This window comes from Abramis brama (assembly GCF_963993115.1).
Source record: "Abramis brama genome assembly, chromosome: 8".
Classification (NCBI taxonomy): domain Eukaryota; kingdom Metazoa; phylum Chordata; class Actinopteri; order Cypriniformes; family Leuciscidae; genus Abramis; species Abramis brama.
In genome coordinates this window covers 13,046,666-13,068,536 of record NC_139970.1, presented here as the reverse complement: position 1 = coordinate 13,068,536, position 21,871 = coordinate 13,046,666, and the positions used below count along the sequence as shown (strand labels likewise).

General features: G+C 37.5%; 1 protein-coding gene across 1 annotated transcript in view; it reads right to left on the bottom strand.

Moving 5' to 3' along the window:
• mylka (myosin, light chain kinase a) overlaps nucleotides 1-21,871 on the bottom strand; it is a 122,251-nt gene that overhangs the window by 13,796 nt on the left and 86,584 nt on the right. The window contains exons 19-30 of the mRNA XM_084123267.1: nucleotides 12,827-12,874; nucleotides 10,938-11,065; nucleotides 10,357-10,510; nucleotides 8,548-8,853; nucleotides 8,393-8,428; nucleotides 7,594-7,681; nucleotides 7,279-7,482; nucleotides 4,951-5,168; nucleotides 4,576-4,699; nucleotides 2,783-2,935; nucleotides 2,396-2,519; nucleotides 2,124-2,214 (exon numbers count right to left, since the gene is read on the bottom strand). Of these exons, the coding sequence (XP_083979393.1) occupies nucleotides 2,124-2,214; nucleotides 2,396-2,519; nucleotides 2,783-2,935; nucleotides 4,576-4,699; nucleotides 4,951-5,168; nucleotides 7,279-7,482; nucleotides 7,594-7,681; nucleotides 8,393-8,428; nucleotides 8,548-8,853; nucleotides 10,357-10,510; nucleotides 10,938-11,065; nucleotides 12,827-12,874 (1,674 nt within the window). The remainder of the gene's footprint in view (nucleotides 1-2,123; nucleotides 2,215-2,395; nucleotides 2,520-2,782; nucleotides 2,936-4,575; nucleotides 4,700-4,950; nucleotides 5,169-7,278; nucleotides 7,483-7,593; nucleotides 7,682-8,392; nucleotides 8,429-8,547; nucleotides 8,854-10,356; nucleotides 10,511-10,937; nucleotides 11,066-12,826; nucleotides 12,875-21,871) is intronic.

Sequence of the window (21,871 nt, the reverse complement as noted above, 5' to 3'; positions counted from 1 at the left end):
TGCAAACCTGGTGAAAAACTACAGGAAACGTTTGACCTCTGTAATTGCAAACAAAGGCTACTGTACCAAATATTAACATTGATTTTCTCAGGTGTTAAAATACTTATTTGCAGCTGTATCATACAAATAAATAGTTAAAAAATCATACATTGTGATTTCTGGATTTTTTTATTTAGATTATGTCTCTCACAGTGGACATGCACCTACGATGACAATTTCAGACCCCTCCATGATTTATAAGTGGGAGAACTTGCAAAATAGCAGGGTGTTCAAATACTTATTTTCCTCACTGTATTGTTGAACCAATATGGTTCAAACGAAAAGAGGTGCGACTATGTTACTACAGTTTCGGGAAACATTCAAGACTAGTTGGTTAGTTTCTCCAACGATGCATCGTACTATGGTAGTCAATCAGCGAGTTGCATCGTTATTGCATCGTACGGAAAACGCACAACTTTTTAGTTCCTGTCTCTATGAAGCCCCTCCTCCTGAAAAGCACAATGTCCTTTGATTGGTTGGCTGGACCAGTGTGTTGAGATTGGTCAACCGCTTCGAGTGTGTCAGAAATGTCATGGCCCTTACCATAACTGCATTAGATCCAGGGTGGAAAAAAAAGCAGCGTCTCTTGGACATGGCGACAACACACTACTAATGCAGTTCCGCCCCTTTAATTTGCATATGCCTTAGCTGGGAAGTATTTAAATGATCACGGAATAAAACTCAAGACTATAGTCGAGGTCCTTCAGGGAGTTCAGAAACAGTGATACAGAGAATGCTGTGACTCCCTTTGGAGTGACTTGGTGCTTTGGAACTTTGTAGACCGTTTCAATGCTCAAACAGCAACATTACACACTAAAGAAAGTAAAATGTAAAAAAGCATATCATATCCTCTTTAAAATTCATTAGCTGAATCACTACAAGTATGTTATTTAAAGGTCCCATGACATGCTACTTTTTGTAGGCTTTAATATAGTCCTTAGTACTGTATCTGAAATCTCTTTCTAAAAATTCAGCCTCGGTGCAGAATTATAGCCACTACAAGTCAGTCCCAGAATGAGCTTCCTTTAGACGGGCCGTTTCGGTGTCTGTAGCTTTAAATACTAATGAAGAGGAAAAAGGCGGCGCAAGGTGGAGGATGGGTGTGGCCTTGACCATCTTGCGCAACGGTACCATGCATGTTTGTTTATGTTGGATATATTGCAATGGCACGAAGACACGCAGTCGTTCAAGCATTTCAGTTTGACCCAGAATCTGATCCAGATGGAGAAGCAACGGATGAAGAAGTTGCAACTCAGCGGCTCAAGCAGGACGTTTCCGAATGGTTAGTTTAAAATATTATGTCTGGATACGGTACTTTATTCGGATGGTTTACAGTTATTATCATGTAGCTAACGCGAGCCTACTGTTGCCTTTTCATGAGAGATCTGTAACGTTTGTAATTTATCTTATTACAATTACATCAAGCTCTGCGATCTAGAAATGAGGATATCGCGCACGCCATATAACCAACAGGAAAACGGTTATCCAAATAACAAAGAAATGTACAACACTCGCGTTACAGTGTGTTTAACTTGATGCTGTCTACCTTTACATTAGCGCAAGTAACTGCATAGCTGCATAGCTAATGTGACAGCCACATTCTACGTGTAACAAGCTAGGTAACCATAAACAGTAAAGCAATATAATTTGTTGACTTACTTGTCCGACGTTCAGCAAGCCCAGCTCTGTATTGACCATTCGGTGTTCATTTGTACATCCAATTATTGAGCAATTATTATGCTTCACTCGCTCAAAAGCCATATGTCTCGTGGACAAACTAAAATCGTGCGCGCGCGCGTTCCTACTTCCTAGCTCATTTTCTGGGCGGGCAAAGCAGAGAAAGGGGAGGTAACATTTCTCCTTATAACGTCATAAGGAGGAGATTCAAGATCAGCCCGGTTGAGCTTCCATTTTCTCAAAGGCAGAGAAAAATAGCAAAAGCTCGATTTACACCGATTTAAATTTCTAGAAACTTTGGGACCATATACAGGCTAGGGGAACTCATATTAATGTTAAAAAACCTCAGAAAGTGGAAATTTCATGTCATGGGACCTTTAAGGGTTGGTCATTCAGAAATGTTGTACCTTCAGTGGGGGAACCCTTTTTGGCATGAACGCCTGCCATCAATGCCATGTTAGACAGTCGACCAATAGCTCGTACCGCGTGTCCTGTTTTCTGGAGAAGAGAGTGCAAAAACTTTCAGTTATCACTTTATTCACCAACACATCAGTAACAGAACTGTGATAAACACACCGCAAGAAGATCTTTAGCTCGTTTTAATCAGACTTTCAATAATACAAGAAACAAGGAGAAAACCAACATTTTATGTCACATTATTATTATTCTAGATCCTAACCTGCCACTTTCTCCTCAGAATGTACTTCTTCATCCTCTCTTTAGAAAGCTTCTTGGCCTCCATGATGGAGGTGTCCTGTTTGAGCCATGGGTGCTGGAAACACTGATCGCAGGTCAGACGAGCTCTGCAGACAAAAAACACAGACACTGATCTTTAACTGCTTGAGAGAGAGAGCTTTGAGGGGAAAAAAAAATGTGAAAAAGAAAATGTATAGTCTCAGACAAAGATTTGTACCTCAGAGAGCACTGATGCATGATGCAAGACGGGGGAAATCAAGTAAATCAGACATTTAAAATGACTCACCGAATAAGGCAACAAATACACTTTCAAGTATTTTTCTGAATAAGGATTTGGCATTGTGAAAGTGAAGCAGAGATGTGCACTCACTTCTTGTCTTTCTTCAGCAGGCTACTGATAAAGTCTTTGGCCTCGTGTGAGATCTCATCAAATGCATCGTCTTCAAAGTCCCACGTCGCTGAGGTCACATTAGACAGCGTCTCATTATCATTGTCCCCCATGAAGGGAGACAAACCACTGACACTAAACACAACAACAAACAATGGAAATAAATAAATAAGTAGAGCTATAAAAAGAAGTTGTTAAGTGTTCATCTTGAAATATTATTAACAATATATTAACAAGTTATTCTTACGTGTACTTTATAAAAATTAGAAAAGATTTCACACCAAAAAACGTGTACCATGACCTGAAGGTGGACATTTTTACAATTATACTAAAAGGCCCTTTACTTGCTTCTTGATGCCCAGATTAACACTGGAGAACTGAGGAGATCACAGAGAAACACAAAATATCTACAGCTCCATCTTTCTGTTACCAAAGATACTGTACACTCTTATCACATACATACTGTATAAACTCATACAACTCTGACAGATAGCTGATAAAACAGACAACAAAAAATACATGAGGGACTGTAGTATTCCTCTAGTTTCCAAAAGTAAAAATGCAAACACCATGCCGAAGTGTTTTCCATTTAAAACATAAAAGACTGTTGAGCAACAAAATCTCACACATTCTTCCCAACAACAATAGTGTGGGACGATCACCCCTGTGGAAAAGAAGTGTGCTTAAGTGTGCTGAATATGCACTTGTACTGTAGTTCAAAATCTTAAAAGTATTACCATGTAATTAAGTGTTTGAAAACATTACATTGAGTCAGTTCTAGGGCATATTGTTTCTGTAATAGTCTTTTTAAAGAATGATAAAGTATACCTGATTTCCACAAAATTGGAACATGTCAATTATGAGGCTCTACAAATTTGGACCATAGGCAAGGAAACACCCTGGACAAAGGGCCACCATATATACAGTCAAACCAAAAATTATTCAGACACCAGGTATAATTTTTGATATTTTTTGTTTTACTAGTGGGTGCAGAACACTTTAGTTAATTTATGTAAGTAAGGATAGCAAAATAAAGTAAACTCTGACATATAATACCAAACAATTCTTCATACAATGGCTGCCAGTAAAATTTATACAAATTTGGGACCAAAAATTATTCAGACATTTTGACATGACCATGTTTTGCTTATGTTTTTTTTTCTTTAATTGCTAATGTGACCTTTTTACACCACAGACTGAACAAAATTAAGCATTGCTTGGTAATTGGTTGACCTAAACTTGTGCAATCTAATTGTGTAGTTAAATTTAACAGCTGACAGATATTCCACATAATTCATTTGTGAGACAGTCTAACAGAAAGATTCTTGTCATATTTTATTACATTTTCTAAACTATAGCAAATAAACTGTGATAATGTGAGAAATGTTGAAGGTGTCTGAATAAATTTTAGTTTGACTGTAATTACTTAACTGTTTGGATAATTTAGGCTTCCATCAACCAATAAGAGTGTAGTACTTCTTAGCACATGTTTACATTTATTCCAAATTATTTTGCAGATTTTACACCAAGATCAGCACAGAAAATGGGAAAAAATCCATTGGCCATAAAGGTAATTTCTCTTCTGAATGGATGTGATATGTATTGAGCTAAATAATGACACTATTGCCTTCTGTCGCGCTGCTTTACAGCAGAATTTGATGAAGTTTGCATCATTGATCATTATTCTCCTGTTTATTACTATAAAGCTTTCTTTCAACAATCTGAAACAATTGTATTAAGTACATAAACAAGGGTGACTTGACTTGTGTACTCACAGGATGTAGCAGATAACTCCTATACTCCACATGTCTGTAGTGTAACTGATGGCCTCATAATTAATCACCTCTGGAGCCACAAACTCTGGGGTGCCAAAAAGGACTTTCAGAGATCCAGCATTCTCTACAGTCATACATAAGACACAAACCAATTCGTGATTTCATTTTAAAACAATATGTGATATTTAAAAAAAACAAATGACTTAAATGGCTTCTCAGTTGAAATATAATTGAAAAGCATTGGAAAATGTCAAAATGATATACTGACCGTGGATTATCATCAGCAAGTCTTAAATAAATGAAAGTCTAAATATAATCTTTTTCTAATTATTCCTGAATTAAATTATTAATTAATAATTAAAAAAATGCAATTACCCAGTCTGCGTGCCAGTCCAAAGTCAATTAGTTTGATTTTGCTGCCAGTCTTATTGACACACATGATGTTCTCAGGTTTGAGGTCCAGGTGGACGATGCCTTTCTTATGGATGAAATTTACTCCATCCACAATCTGGAGCATGTATTTGATCACCTCTCTCTCTGTCAGCTCAAAGTCCTCATCTATTATCCGCTCAAACAGTTCCCCTCCAGAGATCCTGAGAAACATCAAAGTTCAGCCAATACACCAGACACATTATATTAAAAGCTTCAAACCCTGTAAGAGTTTATCTTTGAACTGTCCTTCACTTAACCTCTTCTTAACTTCTACTAAAAGCGAGTTAAAACAAAGGGGACATATGGAATAATGCCTAAAATGTATTACATCACAGTCTGATATAAAGTGGCAAGAATGAGTTACAACAGCTTCCACTCTACTGGGAAGGCTTTCCACAAGATTTTGAAGTGTTTCTGAGGGGAATTGTTACCCATTCATCCAGTAGAGCATTTGTGAGGTCAAACACTATGTTTGCATCCACCTACTTTTATGCACATTTTGGGATATCGCATAAAAACACTGGACAGAAATGGCAATATGCGCATAAATAAAAAAAATACACACAAAAAACCCCATGCGCTCAATTGAGTCAGATAAACGTTTTGTGCAAAACGTGCATAAACTACAATGGAAACACATTTACTGAATAAATTCCTCATTGCGCATCAAAAAAGACATGTGACTTTGCGATGGGACGGCATAACTGGATTAACCAGCGGACCGATCTCATTGCGCAACATCTGAAATGCTGCTTTGGTTGTTCTGAAATGCAAAGTCTATCGTCAAAGTGGTTCGGTATAATTACCTCCCAGAACTGTCTTACATGACTGTGTTCCCAAACAGCAGGTATCCGCCTCCGAAAGCAAGATAACTTTATTGGAGTTTCGAGCAATTTATTATTATACAACATTATTATATATACAGTGGCTTACTCTGCCTACTGTAGAAAATTCCATTTACTGATATTTAGCGCCAGTTTATCAGGAAGTGATGATTTTGTTATCTTCGGCTCACTGGATGAAAACATTGCTTTATTCTCAAATATTCTAAGTTTTATGCCATTTTCCAATTTTGCGCCCAAGTTAAATTTGCAACTTTGTATGGAAACATACTGATGTTGGACCTCTTGGCATTGTACTTGGTGGTGTGAGGATTGCATAAAGTGGCTCGGTCATGAAAACCCATTCCATGAAACTCCCGCCGCACAGCTTTTGTGCTGATATTAATGCTTTATATAGTCTTCTGCTTCATGGCTGAGATTCTGCAGTTCCTAAACGCTTCCACTTTTAAATACCACTTACAGTTGATTGAGGAATAATATCGAACTGACTTATTGCAAAGCTGGCATCCTATGACAGTACCACGCTTGAATTCACTGAGCTCTTCAGAACGACCCTTTTTTCCCACAAATGTTTGTAAATGCGGACTGCATGGCTAGGTGCTTGATTTTATACATAACTGTGGCAATGGGTTTGATTGAAACACCTGAATTCAATAAATAAGAGGACTTGACTATTGAGGGGCTGTTTATAGCCTAAAAACGTACAACTTTTTATGCGTTTTGGCCGTTCATTTACATAACAACAGCGTTTTGGGTGCCTAAAAATGCAAAGTTTTGAGCAAGATGTTCTCTGAAGATGATGCCGTCAAGCACATGCGTATTACGTGCCCTTTACATAAAGACACAAAGCCTAACAAATCTGGTCTTCTTGAGAAAGATTGGTTAGTGTGCATCATGCCTTGATCCCAAAAGCTTACACAGTACCTTTAAAAAAATGTGTATTTTCCTTAAACAGGGCTGTGTTATCAAGAAAACTTATTGAAACTTTTTGAACTCATTAAAGACATATTGATACATTCGAAGAGATTTGTGATGGTCCAAAATTGGTCAGAGAATCTACTGTACAAGTTACTAAATTCAAGAGTTTACTTTCTCCACCCTGCACTGGGAATAATTAAATAAAAATGTGAAAAAAGGTTGATTATTTGTGCCTTATTAGTTTAGTCAGATTGTGTATGACATTTTCAAAAGGTTCATAACTTATTCTTGCCACTGTAACTTGACAATGACAGTGCCAAGTAATTTCTGTTAAAACAATTATGTTATAAAAATTGGTATACTTGAAAAATTATAAAACTGCTTTTCAAATCACTAATACTTGGGTTAACATTCTGTTGTGAGTTGATTACAGGCTTAGAAAACAGTCTCATTCTCTAATCTGAGAACTGCAATTAGAAGATTAAAGCTCATAAAACACATATCTACTTACATTTCCAGCACCATTACGATGTCTGTCTTTCCCTCAAAAGCGTCGACACACTGCACAAGCTTTGAGTGATGCAGGTCATTCATGATCGCAATTTCCTGTCTGACATTTTCTTTTTCTTTGGCAGAATATGCCTTTATGAATTTCCCAGCCCAAACCTTCTTAGTGGTCTTTTCTATCAGTTTGAAAACAGTCCCGAATTTCCCTCTGAAAATGAAAATATATTTTTTTTTATATATAAAATGTTGTTGCAGGTTCCTTTATTGTACAATAATATCCATTTTTTACACCATTTTATTGATCTGCTGTCATACTCACGTGCCCAGTCGTTCTTCCACATCATAAAGGTCCTTCACTTTTACATCTGTCTTGATCATCACATTTCTGTAGTTCAATGCCTTCTCTTCTGTTGTGAAAAGAGGAAATAGATCCATATTATTCTGATTTGTCTATAATTCATAATTCAATCATATTGCAATAGTTAACACTTTAAAAAAAAAATGAAAATGAAAATTGGAAAAACCCTGATCATCATTCCTTTTGTTGTTCTCAGTCACTTTGGCACATTTTTAATCTTAAAATTATCTAAATTGTAAGTGCAATTGTCACAACTGTTTGCTGCAACATCAGAACTCTATAGCATGTCTCCAAAATGTTTAATTAATGCTTCAAAACCTAGTTATTGTGTCAGTAAATTGGCCAATGCCAAAAATGTACTGGGAAAAGTCAATACTGTAGTACACAAAAAGAAAATTAACATTTGTATACAGTACATTTTTGTAGAAATGTTTTACATGTAAAATGAAAATTCACAGTTGTTTGTTCATATGTCTTCTCCTAACACCACCACACTTATAAAAACTTTTTTTTATTTATTTTGCTATTGCTTTTCCATGGCATGCAACTGTGAATTTTCAGTTTACGTCAAAGCAATTGAGAAAAACTGTAATAATTCAGTGACACTTTACCTGATATTATCAGAAAATATCATCTATGCATATTCTAACAGCACAAAACTTAGAAGCATGTGCATTTTACGGCCTCTACTTCTCTGATTACTAGCATGAGAGAATCATATTTTCAAATATACATCAGACACCACAAATATGACACATACCATCATCTGAGGGCTCAACTTCATCTTCTTTATTTCCTGTAAAATCAACAGACTGTTTTTATAACACATTTTAAACTGAAATAACAAAAGTTAACAGCATAATCCATGCTTTGTTCCTAATACAATACTATTGATGTCCACCAGGTGGCGCTCACCCTCTTCTGCCTCCAGTCCCACCTGCACCGGCACAGACTCAGCACTAGGCTCCCCGACACCATAGATATTTACAGCTCTCACTCGGAACTTGTACTGTCTGTCTGGAAGCAGGTTCTGTACGTTATAAGAGGTGCTGTTACAGGACGCCAGATCTGTCCACTTCATGTCCACAGAGTTCCACAGCTCCACGTTGTAGGAATGGACAGCGCAGCCCCCGTCGTATGTCGGCCCATACCAGGACAGTGTGAGGCTGGACTTACGGATGTCTGAGGTTGCTGGGACGCGGGCAGGGGGGTCAGGCTTATCTGTGAAAAACAGACCAAGATTGACATCGACGTCCTAAAATTCATCAAAGAGTTCAGATTCACTACAAGTACACTACTTAACTGGCAAAATGACAGCCAGCATTTCAGCCCATCTATGTGTTTTTGTAACCGATAAAACAGGCAATGTTCAATGATTATATTGTCTTCTTAGTCTTTAAAGATGCACCTAATTCTGTCTTCAAATGGAATTGCAGGAAATATGACTTCAGGGGGCAAAACCTGATTCGCAATCGCAATCACGCCTGGGAAACTCAGAGATAATTTTTGATAGAAAAGGAACCATACGTTTTGAATATGGTGGAAAAGAGAACATTTTGTTTATTTATATATATATATATATATATATATATATATAATGGGAATGAACAAGCACACTTTGTGCTAACTAATGTGTTCACTCATAGAATCAGACACTGCTACTTTTTATATAACACATTTCCTGTTATGAATAATGATACTGTTTGATCCGTTGGGTCGGATTGCTTTCTCACCTAAACCGAATCACCCCAGAGTTTGTTTTCAATCGGACCGAGACCACCCTGTTCAGGTGATCTCGGAGCGATTGTTTTGGTGCAGATCTGAGCGCGATTGCTATGTTCATATATGCCTAAATGAACCAAACTATGGGAGAGAATGCACCAGGTTCTGAAACAAATGCTCTGAACGAGCCAAGTGTGAACACTCTCTAAATGTGGTTGTCATTCCTGACATTTTTTAGTGTGCAGATGGCCTCAGTGGCTCATGGGGCCTGTACATTATTTAAATAAACTTATAGTCAATAAGTCAAATAAAAGTCATGTAATTTAGTTTCAGGTAAAACAAATAATTTCTGTATATTTCTACATTAATATTTGATTGACATTCTAGTTCAAATGTCTCTGTCCCTCTGGTTTTCTCACTCAGTGTTGAACATATTCCTTGTGCCCAACTGCTCTTTTTTAAAATAGTTTTTAATAGTTTTTCTATGTAAACGTGCTGGACAGACGAGAACGTGTCCTGTGTGAATGGATCCTTATTTTAGTTTCCATTTTAAAGGGTTCCTACACAGTTTCCATTTCAATATTCGATTCTTATCCAGACTCAGATTTCCAATTCTGTCTGTAGATTTTTCAGACCATTTAAACTAATTGGTTCATACAGCATTATTTTTAAGCTTTATATTTGGTATAGTACAGTCATCTGTACATTTAAGTCATTTTTTTTTTTAGTGGTTTTCTCGAAGTGATAACATGTGTTTACTTGATGAGTAGAAGCCTAAAACGCATATTAACCTGCATTTCTCCATACTCTGTTTTCATTTTTCCATTCTTATCAAGACCTGGAAATGAATCAAATCCAATTCCATAATTTTCTAAACTACGTAGGAACCCTGATTTTAAAGTACATTTTGGGCGTCATCAGATGTTGTGAAACTCCTTTCATGTAATGACTTCCATATGCATATGGCCAGATGTTCAAGTTTTCACTAGTGTTCACACTTACCGACTATAGTGAGGTTGAGGGCGTCCTGTCTCACGCCGTAGCTGTTCCTGATCTCTATGGTGTAGCATCCGCAGTGCTCCTGCTGTCCTTCTGTGATGGTCAGCTGACTGCTGCTGTCTGTGCTTAATACTGAGATGCCCTGACCTTCCTGAATCTGAAGAAGCAGAGGATGCGGGTAACCAACATGAACGCAAGTGCTTGTTTCAGGCATAGGCTACTTCAAGTGTTCAGTTCAAACAATTTAGAGTGGAAAGTCAACTAACTGAAATAAATGGCAGTAATAAAAAGTTTTTGTGTTTGAGCCATGTGTACAGAGGGGTATGCCAGTGTTTGCAATATTTAGTCATTGAGGATGATGGCTGTTTTGGAAAAGCTGTGAGCTGCCAACCTAGAAAGCATTTTTGGGCATCATAGCAACTCCCAATTCAAAGACCATATTAAATAGTAAAAACAAATGAATGTTTAAAGCATTTAAAAGGGACTGGCGAGTGAATTCATGTGCCATCTGAGAGTTAAAGAATCAAACATTTAGAAGTCTCTCTCTCTAGTTTTTACACGTTAAAAGGTGAAAAGACTCTTACTGGTTTGCGGAACTTGAGCCAGGTGCAGCTGATGGGCAGCGCTCCAGTGAACTTACACAGCAGACTGACCTCTTGGCCCGCCAAGATCTTCATATCATCAGGAAACTGCAGGATCTGAGGAGGAGCACCTAACACACAAGCCACTTGTAGAATTTAGGCTAAATTTACAGTATGTTCGCCACAAGATCCATTTGCTCTCACAGGGGTTAAAAATGTATTGAAAGTGCACAACAGACTTTCATGTAACTTCCTGGTATGTTTCCTAGGTTAAAAAAAAATTAGGGGAATTATTTTATTTTTATTTTATTTTTTTATTAGCTTGTTATGACATTAGCTATGTTAAGTGTGTTTCCATTAGCTATGTTTCCATCCAGCTATTTTTACATGCATTTTGGGAGATTGCATAAAAAACGCTCTATGGAAATTTGAAAAAAATGCACATAAAAAACAACTTTTGCACTCAATTGAGGTGGATAAATTTATCCACTATGAAGACATGCGCATAAACTACGGTGTAAACACATTAATTGAATAAATTAGTGATGGGTCGATCATGAACAATTTGTTCATTTTAAACAAATCTTTATGACTCGGCAACAACGAGTTGTCTCAGAGAGTGACATAATTTGTTTTTTTCTTACAGTTACGTGATGCGTTTCTGGTCTCAAATTTCTTACAATTTATACATTTGTGAATTTCTGTCATGATGGTGTTTTTCCAAAACTCATGATGAACGAACGACTCAGACCCGAAGACTTGGGAGGTAAACTAATAATTTCTGTTTCCGGTACAGACTGCATACCTTCAGCCTATGGGGATGTGACTTGATAAAATAACGAATGACTCAGATCAGAAGGTGAGGTAAACTAACAGGCTGAATATCCTGAAGATCCAGCTAGGCAATGAATTAATCATTTCTGTTTGTTATACTTTGGCCTTGCATGCAGTATAGTTTTTTGTTATTCTAAATGTGATCAAAGTTTGCATAAGTTGATATGTTGGGGAATCTGGCTATTAACATGTAACATTTTAATTATATACTGCTGAAATGAACAAAATGACTTAAAGCTTCATTTGCACACTCTGAGACGCAAGTCATTTATGATGGAGGAAAAAAGAGCCACTGTGGCTTCCATTTTTATTACAGATATTTTGCGCCGATTTCCCAGGAAGTGACGATTTTGTTCTCTTGAACACATGGGATGGAATCACTGCTTTATTCGCAAACCTTTTATGCGATATTACAATTTTTAAATCTGCACCTTGGATGGAAACATAGGTATTGATGACATGAGTTAAAAGATTGGATATAACTTTGTATTCTATCTCTCCCAGTCGCATGCAAAGTCCAAGATAAACTTGTTGCTACTTTTCCCCATGGAAAGTGTAACAAATTAACTATTAGCTATTGTTAACAAATAAAACTTTATTGTAAAGAGTTACCAAAATTTCTTAACAGCCATGAAATATCTTTACATTATTTTTATTATATATATTGTTTACCATGTGATTAGCTCTTCACTTTTCCTTGCCCCTCAATTGACAAAACGTAAATTAAAAAAATGTAAAATAAATGAATATAACACATAAACCATGGTTATAGTTATGCGACCATAGTTGGCTTTGGGAAACGCACCCCTGCAGAGTTCAGATCCAGCCCTGATCTAACACACCTGTCTGTAATTATCAAGTGTTTGCAAAGATCTTAATTAGCTGGTTCAGTTGTACTTTGTCAGGGTTGGAGCTGAACTTTGGATTGGGCAAATATGAGGGACACAATTATCTGGTGTAATCAACAACATGTCACAAAAATAGCTTAAGTTGTGTACTGTTTATTTAACCCAACATGTATCTTTAAACTACGCAGATGATGACTGATTTGATCCTACCTTGTTTAGCCAGTGTTTTGGGTGGGGGTTTCTTTATTTTAGCCTCACCTGAAGTGAAAGACACAGAAATAAACACAGATGAGATACCACATGACTTTCAATTAACACAGAGAAAATGGGCTCAACATACAATCTCAGTCCAGAGAACTGATCATAAAACATCAGCCTAATATGTTGGAATTTCCCTATGTAAGCAATTTCATACATTCTGTAGTTATGCTACTTTCATGTCTCTTGTATCATTCCACACTCTCTTTCTTCTTACACAATAAAATATTTCAAAATCAACTTCGCATGTCCATTTCTAATTGGGGGATTGGCTGGTTGTACATTTTCCCTTACTTATTTTATACCAAAAGGGTTTTGTTAATACTTCACATCAGCTTTCAAGTCACACACACACACACACACACACACACACACACACACACACACACACACACACACACACACACACACACACACACACACACACACGTTGGGTTTACATGTTATGTATGGGAACAATCAACATTCTATAGATATAATGAATTTTATACTGTACAAACTGTATATTCTATCTTCTTACCCTAAACCTACCCATCACAGAAAACGTTCTGTATTTTTACACTTTAAAAAAACACCACTTAGTATGATTTATAAGCTATTTTCTTCACGGGGACCGAAAATGTCCCCACAAGGACAAGGATTTAATATATTGCCATTGTGGTGGGGTCATTTTGTTCCCATAACGTAGGGTTTACCAGGACCACACACACACACACACACAAAAACAAATGTTAACATCAGCCACCAGATCTACTCACAGAATCTAGTGTATTTGAGAGAACATGCACTCTCACGTTTACAAAATGGTAAAAGGGAGGGTGGAATGAGAGGAAAGGAGAGATGTTTTTCTCTGGATGTACTAGGAGAGATCAGCTGCTAAGGTTCTTTGCTCTTTGCCTTTTTTGGTCATACTAAAAATATCCCCAACAAGAATCCAGGAAATAGCTTTTGCCACTATTTATTTTACATCTGATCGCTGTCATGAAACAATGTGATGGCAAGGCCAACAAACACAAGTCTAGAGCTGCAACACTGGCAATGAAGCTATTCTGATCTGAAGCAATGTCAAACTTCTGAGGAGTTTTTCTGTCGGTTGTAAGACATTCCAATCTCATCCCTCTCTGAGAGGCCATTCTCTCATTCCTCTCTCTTTTTCTCTGTAGCCGTGGAAATGAAAACATCCTCTTTCCAACACAAAACTATTTTTGTTTCATTGAGCATTCACCTGAATCCATAAAATTTGGACAAAACACATCTCAAACTGAGTTTATAAACAGAGATTATAATGAAGCTGATCAGATCTTCCTATCTGTCCTTTGATTATAAATCAATTGTAGTAGCAACACATATATAGAACCTTCAACCCCCAATTGAGACTCACACAAGACGTAGTATAACCTGCTATTTAGGAAGACTAGCGGGCTGTGACATTTTAGGGCTGTTGAGGCAACATGATCATTTGTAACCTTGGATTTTATGTAAAGTGTAGTTTTAGCACATGTTGGACACTAAAGTCACACTTAAAATTTTCTAAGTTTTATTGAATTAGATACAAAATATCAAGCCAAGTGGCATCTGTCAAAGTCAAGCCAATGTTCGTTTTTTTTTTTTTTTTTTTTTTTTTTCTTCAGAACTTTTAGCCACTGTTTAACTCAAGATCTCTAATTAGTCTCAAGGTAATTTTTAGTGGATGTATGAAGTCAGTTCACACTACTGGTGAAGTTCATTGTATTACCTATAAACATGTTCCACAAAGTTTGACACCCAAAAAGTGTCCAGGACTTTTTGTCTTTACTTTGAACAATATATTTCATGTATCATATTTTAAAACTTTTTTGTAAAATTGATTGGTTGACATCTGCACTTGTGCTATATTTCTTTAAAATAAATGCCACTTGTTTTGATATTTTGTTATACAATGTAAATTGATTTGTATAATTGCATTCTGGCTTAAGAGTCCAAATGCGTTTTGGGGCCATAATATATTTTTGTAAGTTTGTATAGACAGCTAAAATGTAAACCTTATTTGACAGCATATAAATTTAAGCATTTTACATATACATTTTTTTTTAGGGATGTTTAGGTACATTGAATATTGGAATAACTGGATTTAATAGGTTAATTTTATTGTAATCTACCTACCTTTATATGGGAACTTCAGGACCCTAATTTCACCAGCCTATGAAAATCCTATTTAACACCCCCTTAATACTTTCTAACAAGGAACAGTGGTCTATTATTCAACCTTGCTAAACTCTCATAAAGGGAGGAGACCTACAGAGCTCAACCTGCTATATATAAAATAAGAGCGATGGCCTAAACGACATTCACAAAATGGAGGCCTATCACAATAAGAGCACAAAAGAGTGCACTTACTACCAAACCTGACGCCAGACCTACAGAAGGGTTCCAAATTAAGTATTATAAAAACAAATTATTATATTAGCAGATATGGAGCAGACAGACTAATACTTTAATGACTTGTAGTTGACATGTAGTAGCAATTCTACAACTGTAGCAGAAGTAGAATAGAGCTGTTAGTAGAATGTCTAAAAAGTGGACAATCATATAAAGTTACCAAACTAAAAAACAAAAACTTAGATGTATGATGAATGACAATAAGGCTTCAAGAATTGGAAGTATAGTCCAGTTGTACTGTTGTGCTCCTGGGTTTGACTGTTCAGCCAAAAAATCATCAAAATACTTTCCAATAAATTCCAGTGGACAAAATAATAATAATAAAAAACAGTCTAATCACTGTAAATATGCCAAAGAAGATTTTCTTACATATTCTGCATGCCTGAGTTTATGGTAATGTTATGTTAGTAGCATAATAAACAAATTAACTATAAGTGAAACAAATGAAAGTATAAGTTATTACACATGGTAGTAGAGGGTAATCCTGAGCTCAAATGAAGGCTTAGGGCCAGAATTACTAAACAGTGCAAATTAGCGTGAGAGCGCAATTCCAAAAAAGTGACAATGGGAGTGGAAAGTTCTGCATGTGATCTACTGACGACACACAAATCAAAGAACACAGATGCAGTCAGATCATTTCCATAACGACCAATGCAATTTACCAGTTAGCGTCTGTTTTTTTAGGCGGTAAATAATGGGTCAAACACCAGTAAAGAGCGCAAACCTTAGGAAATCACCTTGCATGATTCATTTAAATACTCTCCTCCCATAAATTTTGCGTCTGAAAGGGAAACACCTACAAATACATATGCAATAAGTTCAGCCGCAAAAATAACTGGGTCCACGCCTTTTCAGCGCAAATTTTTCACTGTGTGTCTTTAGTAAATCAGTAGTAGACAGTAGACAGTAGTTTTTTAACGGCAAAAGAGGGTTTGCGCTGTCGCAAGCTGTCAGTAAATCTAGCCCATAGTATTAAAGCAAGTTCTTACTTGCCCAACAATGCAACATTTCCAGCAGTATGACATGGCTGTTTAATTTAAAATGTTGGGAACATATGTTCACAATGCCCAAACAAACAAATAAACATACAGATAACCTTTGTGGTTAGGTGTTTGTTTACTGTGTGACTGTGAACCAGACTTTTTTGAGCTTGCCTTGGTATGAAAGCATATACTTTGGACATAAATTTAAATCACAGGATTATTAGACAAATACGGAACAAGTGAGTAAAGACAAAGGTAGAGCAAATGCTTTAGGATAATGCTGGAAATGCTGAAACACACACACATAGGCCATCCCACTTCCATATTTCATAATGTTTAGGCTTTAGGCCACAGGATCAAACGTATCTGTTTAAAAGCCTGACAACCTGAAGACACTTAGAACACAGATAATCTCTGCCCTCCACTGCTTCAACAAATCACACCACTTCACACTGTCAACCACTGCAGAAAATAACCAGACAAAAAGAAAGACAGAGAAAGCAGGAAACAGATCACTGTTGCTATCTTTAACATTGCTTCATCATGTTATAAATGATCGAAAAAAGCAGGTGAATTAATGTAATCACTGAAACATCTGCATGGTGATGTACTGTATAGAGAGACATAACAGAAATTAGAACTTGTATTTAAAAGTTCTGTATATGACATAGTAGAAGATATGAAAAGGGGAGAGTAGTTTAATGACCAGAATTTCTTCACGGTAAATGAAGTGTCCTGTTATACTTATTACTAACATGGAAAGGTCTGCCGCAAAACGGTTACATGATTGATTTTATTGGCTTCCTATATCATCCTGCTGCTTAATTGCTTGCACTTGTGAAAAATAACTACACTTCTACAAATAAATGAAACATTAGTATTGTTTAAATTTACATTGAATGCAATTAGCTGAACTTTAAAGTGCTTTTTTTACCCACTTAGTTAAGACTTAAGTATATTTATATGTTGGATACAATATACTTATTGTGTTCATGTATTGCAAAATACTTTTGATACTATTGAGGTTTAGGGACAGTATACTGCAAGTGCAAATTAAGTAATAATAAGTTTTATTTATATAGCGCCTTTCCAGTGCTCAAGGATGCTTTACAATGTACAAGCAACAACAAAAGGATAACAACGAAAGGACAAACCAATGATGACAAACAATAGTAAGTAGGTTAGAGTAACAAGAATACAGAACAGTAAAAGAGCATTATATAGACAAGGCAGCATACAACGAAATACAGAACACAACTTAAGCATGATAACATTCAGAAAATAAGTGAGTTTTGAGTAATGATTTAAATTCAGAAATATTATTAATACAACAGAGTGATCGGGGGAGAGAATTCCATAGTTTAGGTGCAACAACACTGAATGACCTGCCCCACATTGAAGAGAGGCGATACCGAGCGACAAAGAGAAGGCCAGAGTCAAAAGATCGCACTGACCGAGTCGGGGTGTAGGGGAGGAGCAGGTTACAAATATAGGAAGAGCCAAGCCGTGCAAAGATTTAAAAGTGAGCAGGAGAATTTTGTATTTAATACGGTAGGCTACTGGAAGCCAGAGGAGATCATACAAAACTGGGGTGATGCGAGCAGAACACTTGGTACGAGTAAGTATTCTAGCAGCAGAGTTTTGAATATATTGTAATCTGGAAATGGAGCTGGAAGTTAAACCAATGAAAAGGGCATTACAGTAATCAAGACGTGATGAGACAAATGCATGGATGACAGTTTCAGCGTCTTTGACACTGATGAAGGGACAGAGCTGGGCAGTGCGACGTAGTTCAAAGAATGCAGATTGGGTGATAGAGTTAATATGAGCCTGAAAGGAGAGAGGAGTCAAAAATAATACCTATATTTTTAACAGTACTTGATGGTTTGATGTGAGAACCATCAATCTCACAGGTGAAATCAGTAGGAATATTGCTAGCGAGTGACGGAGTTCCAATAAAAATGATCTTAGTTTTGTCCATGTTTAGTTTCAGAAAATTTGAATTGAGCCAATCTTTTTCATGCACGCAAGCAGAGATTTTGTCAGTTTGGGCAGATAGAGCAGGTAGAGAAGGTGTACAGAGTGTATATTATGGGATGTGATAATCCAAAATGGATAAAAATCCATTCTAAAATGCATTCTAAAAGTAATAATTAAAACAATGACGTGTAAGATCTGACACAGAGGTAGTATGTAAATTATGAATAATAATGGCCCGAGAACGGATCCCTGGGGGACACCTTGCTTCAGCGGGACAGTAGGTGATCGAAAATCCTGAACTGAAATGTAGAATTGTCTGTCAGAGAGATAGGAAGAAAACCAAGAAAGAGCAGCACCAGAAATACCCACATCCGAGAGGCGAGAAATAAGTAATTCATGGGAGACGGTTTCGAAGGCAGAGCTGAGGTCAAGTAGCAGAAGTATAGACAGAGAACCAGTCACCAGAAAGTAGTAGAACATTCACTACCTTAACAAGTGCAGTTTCAGTACTATGAAGTGGGCGAAAACAAGGATCAAAGAGATTATTTTCAACTAGAAAAGTAAATTTGAAATAATTATATAGAACTGATGGATCAAGGTTAGGTTTCTTGAGAACAGGGGTAACTGCAGCATTTTTGAGTGGCAGATGGAATGAAGCAGAGTTAAGAGATACATTGATAAAATGAGAAATAGGTGCAGAGATGACAGAATGGCAAAGTTTCAGGAGAGAAGTAGGAGCAGGGTCAAGTCGACCGGATGATGAATTGGATCTCAATTCATCAATAAGTATCTAAACTTATCCTCTCCAGTCATCCTACCACCTGCCCTCTAGACCCCATCCCCTCACACCTTCTACAAGTTATCTCTCCCACACTTCTTCCAGCACTCACACACATCATCAACTCATCCCTCCATACTGGCACTTTCCCTACTGCATTCAAGCAGGCTTGGGTAACTCCACTGCTTAAAAAAACAACACTAAACACATCTTTTGCAGAGAATTACAGACCTATCTCTCTCCTACCATTCATTGCGAAGACACTTGAAAGAGCTGTTTTCAACCAAGTAACATCGTTCTTGTCTCTGAACAACCAGCTGTATGTCAACCAATCTGGCTTCAAGAAAGGGCATTCAACTGAGACTGCACTACTGTCGGTCACAGAAGCCCTACGGATCGCAAAAGCTGCTTCCAAATACTCAGTTCTCATTCTCCTGGATCTGTCTGCTGCCTTCGACACTGTGAATCATCAGATCCTTATGTCCACCCTCTCATCACTGGGCATCACAGGAACTTCCCTCCACTGGTTTGAGTCCTATCTCACAGGTAGGTCCTTCAGGGTTGCATGGAGAGGCGAGATATCCAAAGCACATCAACTGACCACAGGGGTTCCTCAGGGTTCAGTTCTTGGATCCCTCCTCTTCTCCATCTACACCACATCACTGGGACACATCATACAGGCACATGGTTTCTCCTACCACTGCTATGCTGATGACACACAGCTCTTCCTCTTTTTTTAAACAGATGATCCCACAGTAGCTGCACAGATCTCAAGCTGTCTGGCAGTTCGACATGGATGAAGGAACATCACCTGCAGCTCAGCCTGGCAAAGACTGAGCTTCTCGTCCTCCCTGCTAATCCATCTCTACAACACGACTTCACTATCCAGCTAGATTCATCATCAATCACCCCATCAAGTTCGGTCAGAAATCTTGGAGTAATACTGGATGACCAGCTGACCTTCACAGATCACATTTCAAAGACAGCTCGATCATGCAGGTTTGCACTGCACAACATCAGGAAGATCAGGCCTTTCCTAACTGAGCATGCAAGACAACTTCTCGTCCAGGCCTTGGTCATTTCTAGGCTTGACTACTGCAATGCTCTTCTGGCTAGACTTCCATCATGTGCAACTAAACCTCTACAAATGATTCAGAATGCTGCAGCTCGTCTTGTCTTCAACGAGCCCAAGAGGGCCCACGTCATTCCTCTGTTCATCTCATTGACGCTTGCTTATAGATCTATCACAGACTCAGCTCCCTCCTACTTTCACTCACTCCTACGAGCCTACATCCCTACCAGAAGCCTACGATCGGTCAACAAGTGACATCTCGTGGTTCCATCACAGAAAGCCACAAAATCACTTTCCAGAACATTCTCATTCACAGTTCCATGCTGGTGGAATGCTCTTCCCACCCTAATCCGGAATGCAGAATCCCTAACAACTTTCAAAAGACAGCTGAAAACCCTTCTCTTCCATGAGCACTTAACCTGATAAAAAATTATCCTTTTTCCTTTTTCCTTTAAATCCTCTCTTATTGGGCTTATGCTACTTTGAACAATGCCTGAACTTCGTATTTTGAGCACTTCTTGCGTTGTTTCTTGCCTCTTCACGATGACTCGCTTAATTTAGTCCTAATTTGTAAGTCGCTTTGGACAAAAGCGTCTGCTAAATGACTAAATGTAAATGTAAATGTAAATCTCAAAATTAACTCAGAAACAGAAAATGGAGTAGTCAGAGAAAAGAAAGTCAGGGACTGACCAGATAGATTTGGCAAATAGCTAAGCTTTGTAGCATCATTAGAGAATCACCGGTGGAAGGCATCTGTCTTTTCTAGCAAGTGAATAAGGAAGGAACAGAAAAGCTCATCTGTAGCTAGAGCATCATGGGATGGAGGCTTGGTGAGCTTGTCTATTGTGTTAAATAATGCTTTTGGCCTGTTGCTTGATTTGTTAATTGTGGCAGAGACAAAACTAGAACGACCCAGTTCAGAACAGATTTGTATTTTATGAGATGTTCAATTAAAGCTAAATAGTGAACAGTGAGGCCAGTTTTCCTGTAAAGACGCTCAAGCCGTCTACCACTAGCCTTTAGAATACGAAGCTCAGGGGTGTACCAAGGAGAAGGGTGGGTGAAAGGGACACTTCTGGTCTTAACAGGAGCATGCTCCAGCAAAATTTAAAAAATGATGGAGTGATAGTTAGATAATATCAGGGAGGGAGAAGAGAAATCAAAGACATCAGAAAGATTCAAAGAAACAATGGAGGTGCCAAATGATGCAGTATCAACAGCTTTGAGAATGCAATAGGATATAACAATCGTAGGACATTTTTTATGCTTAGGCAAGCTTAGGCTAAAACCAATAAATTTATGATCAGAGATACCAGTATCAGAAGAAGAGATGGAAGAGATATCAATGATGTACAATGATGTATAAATCAAAGCAAGGATATGACCATGCGTATGAGTAGGAAAATTTATATTCTGAGTCCGATTAAAACATTCAAAATTAGACAGTAATTGATAAGTGTTAAAGCAAACAGCATCAACATGAATATTGAAGTCACCGAAAAGGAGAAAGGGAAAGGAAAATGAACAGGCAAGGGTCAAAAGTTCCCTGGGTTCAGAAATGTTAGACAAAGCCTTAGTAGGATGATAGAGCAAGATAATCATAAGAGAGTCAGCCTTCAATACCATATATTCAAATGTATTGGTGTCGTGAAAATCAAGTTGTGTGAGTCGGAGGTTCTCTCGATATATGACAGTGAGACCACTACTGTGCAGAGGTGGACAAAGTACACAACTTCCTTACTTGAGTGATAGTACAGATGCTACTG